Source organism: Cydia amplana, chromosome 15 (genome assembly GCF_948474715.1).
Source record: "Cydia amplana chromosome 15, ilCydAmpl1.1, whole genome shotgun sequence".
Classification (NCBI taxonomy): Eukaryota; Metazoa; Arthropoda; class Insecta; order Lepidoptera; family Tortricidae; genus Cydia; species Cydia amplana.
In genome coordinates, this window is record NC_086083.1 from 8,530,788 (window position 1) to 8,536,972 (window position 6,185).

General features: G+C 39.3%; 1 protein-coding gene across 1 annotated transcript; it reads left to right on the forward strand.

The window, feature by feature from the left end:
* The first annotated feature begins 4,266 nt into the window (after positions 1-4,266).
* LOC134654531 (ankyrin repeat domain-containing protein 12-like) lies at positions 4,267-5,721 on the forward strand. The gene has a single exon (XM_063509978.1). The coding sequence runs from the start codon at positions 4,621-4,623 to the stop codon at positions 5,272-5,274; it is 654 nt and encodes a 217-aa protein (XP_063366048.1). The 5' UTR covers positions 4,267-4,620; the 3' UTR covers positions 5,275-5,721.
* Positions 5,722-6,185: the final 464 nt, after the last annotated feature.

Sequence of the window (6,185 nt, forward strand, 5' to 3'; positions counted from 1 at the left end):
CAGGCGATCACAGACACGTCTCAAATATTAAATAGGCTTCAAATAACGGTACTGAAGCTTAATAGCAGCGTTTTACCTTACAATAAAACGCTTATTAAGCGAAATACCTTATTTGAAGCCTATATTTTTAAATTCGCCTGTGGCTACAACACTCAGTTGCAATAAACCACATCACTTTTATTAAGGCCGTTGAGGGTACTTTTGGCTTGCTGTTTTTTTCTCCCACCATGCAGGATGCAATGAGTAACATCTATAGTCTATACAGCCCAATATACTGGTACGTCTATGTATTATTTCACATTGGAAAATTGAATGATAATATTATAATGCAACCCTTTGGTAAGTGATATTATTGCAACTTCGTTTTATTTTTAATTATTTGAGATCCAATGAAGGCAAGCTCCGTGGCACCGAGCCACGGTCCCTGGTGGTCGATGGAGGGGATTAAAACTGGAAACTGAAGTTGAAGGTATGAGGGTAGGTGTCAGCGAATTGTGAATCGCAACGTCATCTGTCAACAGTATCGCTCTCTCAAATATTAAATAGGCTTCAAATAAGGTATTTCGCTTAATAAGCGTTTTATTGTAAGGTAAAACGCTGCTATTATGCAAAAATGGCATTTGTGAAATTTATTAAAAAAAAAACAAAAAAGTCCCAAAGAATTCAGGGAAATCATTTTTGAAATTTTCCTTTATGTTACCTACCGCTATACAAAGTAGAGTTATGGTAACAGAATAGGAAATAAATATTGAACAATTTATCGATAAAATTTCCTAAAAACACAAATTAAACTTTATACTTAGGATCAGGAATCGGATACCAGTATTTTTTGTATGGGAACGGAAACGGTATTTTTTCGTTCTTTGCTAATTACTTCATTTCTAATTGGGCAATCTAATAATACGAAGTCGTAACCTAAAAACACAACTGAGTGCTACATTTCGAGTATAAAATAATTCGAAAAATATGGTTGTTTCTATGTTTCTGCAAAAAACCGGTTCCGTTCCCTGCTTAGGATAGTAAAAATTTTCATAGAAATGAAATTTCTGGGAATCCTAAGAACACATGAACTTATAAAATAAAAATAAAAAAACGCCCTAAAACAGAAAAACACTGACGGTGACATACCGGAAGCCTTGCCATCGCCGCACGCGCAGCTGGGCCCGCAGGTACAGTTGGCCCCGCACGCGGCCTTGCCGCCGCCGCACGTATCTGTCAACAGTCGACTGTACACCAACTGACTAAAACGCTTCACACACCATACTTTTTTTTTATTATAAACTGATCGGCGATTGGCTCTAGTCACACCTGATGGAAAGTGAAGACAGAGCCTTAGATGGAGGTCACCGGTTCAGTAATAGCCTATTCACTCTAGCTTTAAAGAGACCGAGGTCATATTTCTCAGGGAATACAGATGACGGGAGCGCATTGCAATCCTTAGCCGTACTTAATTCGCATCTTAACTAGAAAATATGTGGCCACCATATATGTGTTTGCCGTTTAGTTGATAAAGCAAAAAATAAGCAGAATAAAACTAAGGTAAGTATGTGATAAAGACCGAAAGTTGGGGAATCAGTAGGACAACAATAGTAATATACTGATTTATACAGAAATTAATTGGTTTATTGGAAAACACAATTCCACCAATGAGGGCCAGTCTTAACTCATAGAAAAAAAAAACAAATTTCATAGCTAACGCTAAGTTATTAGGTATACCTACCGTGTATTTAATGCTAGGTAGATATTTAACAAGTTTAACAATGATTGCAATGCTCCAGACTGTCTCGTTGGATCCAGAAATAGCCGGGCATAGTTCAACACAAACGTGTATAAGCAAAGTGCAACGGATAAAATGATCACTAGATAATTAAATCAGGTACACGTTATAAGTGGGTACAGTCAACCAATTTGATTCCTAGGCTACTATAGAACCTTGTACTAGGTCCTAGATACATGACATACATCACTCAATAAAGACTGTCGTAGAAGATTTATTATTGGGGTGGTATCGGGCCTTTGAGTGTCACGTCGACCAAGTATTGATCTATTGTGACGGCCCTTTAAAGTTCATTACTAATGCCCGTTGCATCCAGAAAATTACAGATGCTTTGGGCCGTAACGTTCTGTACCTCATAGGGTTGCAATACATGCCGCCCTAAGTAGGTACTTCTTTTTGACATTAGTGGTCCACAGGAACAGAGAATGTGCATTGCAGTCTCCTCTGACTCCTGGCAGAACCTGCATGTCGCATCTTGTTTCTTGCCAATTTGAAACATGTGCTTGTTCAACTTACAGTGTCCAGTCAGTATTCTAGTCACCGCGCAAGTTTTGTGCCTTTTGAGCCCCAGAAGCTCCTTAGCGATTTTGCTGTTGAACCCTTTGATTAGAGCTTTCGAGTGTACTTGTCCTTTAGCGAACTTCCACCAATCGATTGCTCTCTTTTTTTCTAAGTCGCTGAGCAGAGAATATGCATCCCGTTTTGTGATTCCACAGAACGGTTCTGGGCCGACCAGGGGTGTGTCTGCGCCCTTTCTTGCAAGAAGATAATAGATATGTATATAAACAAATTGATTAATTATGAGTCATAATTTATGACATGGTCTTATAGTGGCCTAGGAATCAGATTGGTTGACTGTTCACACTGTACACAATGTTTATGTTTTGATTGCCCCATATAAATAATATACTACCTATTAATAATACATGTTAATGTTAAGGTACCTACTTCATGATTTTTTTGTTAATTGTGATCAGATTCATTTTACTTATTATGTTTATTTATTTAATGAGGAACCAAAACCAATCCAGAGGAATTTTGAGCGGTACCTACTTATTTATTAATACAACAGTTAGATATATTACGGTTATATTTACTCTAATTGTTACCTGCCTAAGTGCCTATTCATTTCAACTGGAATTTGGTCTACACATACAGGTACAAGTTCCTTCAATACAAGAATTCAGTGCCGAAATCTTTACCATATTTACTATTCTATTTATTAAATGTCTATGTCAGCAGCAGGAATAGCTAGGTATCCACATTTTGTTTTTGCTGTTTAACTTTGCATGTACCTATATTATACCAATCCCTGCATACTTGCATAGGTAAAATATATCTATACCTACCTATGTAGATAACAGAAACAAATTGTTACAACGTAAAACACGATATACCTACTGCGAATTTAACTTTCTTAGCGTTTCGAGGAAATCATCAATAATTCAGCGCCTTTCTTTATGTATTTGTCTGTCGATTATACATAGTTATAACATTTAAATATTACTTACAGTTACTTACTTACTTCGTCAGAAATAAAGGTAACAAAATAGTTTCGCGTAGACCCGGTTTAATAATGTTTTGATTATTAAATTAAGTCTTTATAAATGTTTAAATCAGTCATTTTCAAGAAAAAACAGCGGTTCAATTTTTTTGTAAAGTAGGTCTTGCTCCAAAAGTCCTCCTAGTACTTACTGTTATGTTATGTTAAGGAGGCACTTGTATCCTAGGCTATGCGACAACATCCGGGAGGAGGCTGCTCTATGGATCAAAAATGCATTGACGTTCGGTCGCTGCACAGCGCAGTCCGGCTACACCGCACCTACATAACGAGTTGTGTATCGAACTACCCGGCTTATTGCTAATCACTTATCGCAGTTAACGTGTTAAGTGGCTTGTGAAAGTTGAGGATATTAGGTGAGTTTTATTGTTTTGCGGATTATTTGAAGTTTTGAGTGCGCGAATTGGATTTTATGTTAATTTGTGGTGTTTATTGGTACACAACATGATTTTGCATAATAATTTACGATTGGTATAATTTTCGTGTGTCGTGATGATTCATTTTGAGACACTGCTATTCTAACATACAAATAAAACAATACAATTGTTCACATTTAACGACTGAAATAGTGAGTATAATAAAGGCATTTTAGACTTTTAATAAGAGCCGTAACGAAAGTTAAAAAATACTTTAATATTTAGCGTTCACGTAACTGCGTCATTCACATACATAAATTAATTGCCGCCGGCAAAACAATAATAAGTAACGCTATAGGTACGAGTTTTCCACATCACTCAATTGCAGTATTTCACCACACTGCAAATATTATTCCAGTTCTTAAAAAGTTGCTTACCTTTACAGGAGTCACAAGGCGCCGGCATCTCGGTAGGCTGTTATATCTAGACTTAAAGCGGTGCGGAGCGGCTGCGCGCGCAGGCGGTGCCCAGACATCTAGCACAGACGAGTGCGCTCTCGGGTCAATAACTGAGTTGCTACGTGGGGGAATCGGACGATCGGAGCTCCGCTGCCGGCGATACGCCAGGAGCCGACCCGCGCTCGCCCCTCCGGACCACAAGGCGGCACGGTGGCGCAGAAACTCGCCCGCGCCCACAGGAACAGCGATGCCGACAAGGAAAAAGACAAGGACAAACCGATCACCCCCGACGCGGTGCTCGCGCCCGCCCAAGATGAGGCCCCGGCCGTCGCAAGCGCACGGCCCGAGCCCATCGACATACACCCGCGCAAACGCAAAATAAGAGCCACCAAAGACACTCAAATATCTAAACATGAACCATTAGATAAAGTAAGAGCAGAAGCAACAAACCATCCCAATGCCTATCAAATGTACATACACATTCGAAAGACGATCGAAGTTCGTCAGAAGAACCTCCTACCCGTCAAGCCTAAGCCTCCAAAAGACTTTAACAATTATCTGATGAATCGACGCACTTACACCTTACAGTCCACCGTAAACCCGGAAAACAAGATCGAAATCCCGACGACACTTCCGCCACAGATGGTAGAAGAGTTTACTTCCCAAGAGAAAGAACGCACTCGTTTAGTCACCCAGCATTTGGTTGAAAAAGAAAAGCTGGTGTTGGCAGTCGAGCAGGAAATTTTACGGGTTCATGGCCGAGCCGAGAGGGCTGTGAGCAACCAGTCGATGCCTTATTCTGTCTGCACAATCCTGCGCGGGAAGGAGATTTACACCGAGGTACCTCCAGAGCAAGAAGAGAACAGAACGACTCGTCGGGGGCGTTGCAACGGGCGGCAGATCAACGCGTGGCTCCAGGAGGTGGACGACAAGTGGGAGAAGATTAAGGAAGGTATGCTGCGCCGGCAGCACATCGAGGCCGAGACCCTCCACGCTGTACAAGTCATGGAGTGGGAATGGAAGCTGAAGGAGGTGGGCATCTGCGACGCGAAGACCAAGCCGACCACCGACCCTGACCACGTGCCTCAAGTCCACGTGTCCAACTTCGACTTGCCTGCTTGAGCTTTACACGAGATCTCGTTCTTCTATCTAACGGATGCCATTAACAACATGTTTCTTCTGTCATTAAGCTTTAGCTTTATAGAGATCCGTTAGTCTTTAATAGTGTTTTTCATGGTCAATCTTTGTAATTGCATTTTTAGCGTAACTAATTGAAATAAGATCTTTGTAAAGCTGGGTCTTAATTATATTTCGCCATATGCGTTCGAAGATATTAGAACATAAGTAATAAGTACCTTAATTAATTGTGTTCATTTTTAACTGTTAAGTTTAGTTTTAGGATGTTAGGAGGGGAGTTTTTGACGCTGAGCTCTGGCGTCAGATGTTAATGTGATAGCTTGAATACAACCGGACTGTTTAGGATTATTGAATTTAACAATTTCATATTGATTGCTAATAAGTGTCTATATCATTGTTGAAATGAATTTCAGAAATTTTAAAAGGTTCTTCCTATCTCGATGTTAAATGTCAATGAGGACATCAGTGATCAGTCGTCTCATAATAACTCCATAATAATCATTTCATTGGATTATAATATAAATGTCTATTAAATACCGAAACAGTGAGTTGTTAGCAGTGATTAAATGGTTCAATTAAATGTGAATTTATACATTTATTCCATATTTTATTTCTACCAAAAAATGGATTAAAAAAATAAAACCCGATTTACACATTGATTAGTATGAACTGTCAGTTCATGCATTTGCTACTAAAAACAACCACTTAACACTAATCGGTGTATCTGCACTTAACACTAATCAGTGTGTAAATCGGCCCTAATGTAGTGTCAGTTTGACAAGTGCGCAATAGTCTCCTATTACAACAATGAAATAGATATTTTTGTCCCTATTTAGGTATAGTACCTAACACTTAAAAGTTTCCTAAAATTGTGGATAAAACGCTGTTCTCATCTC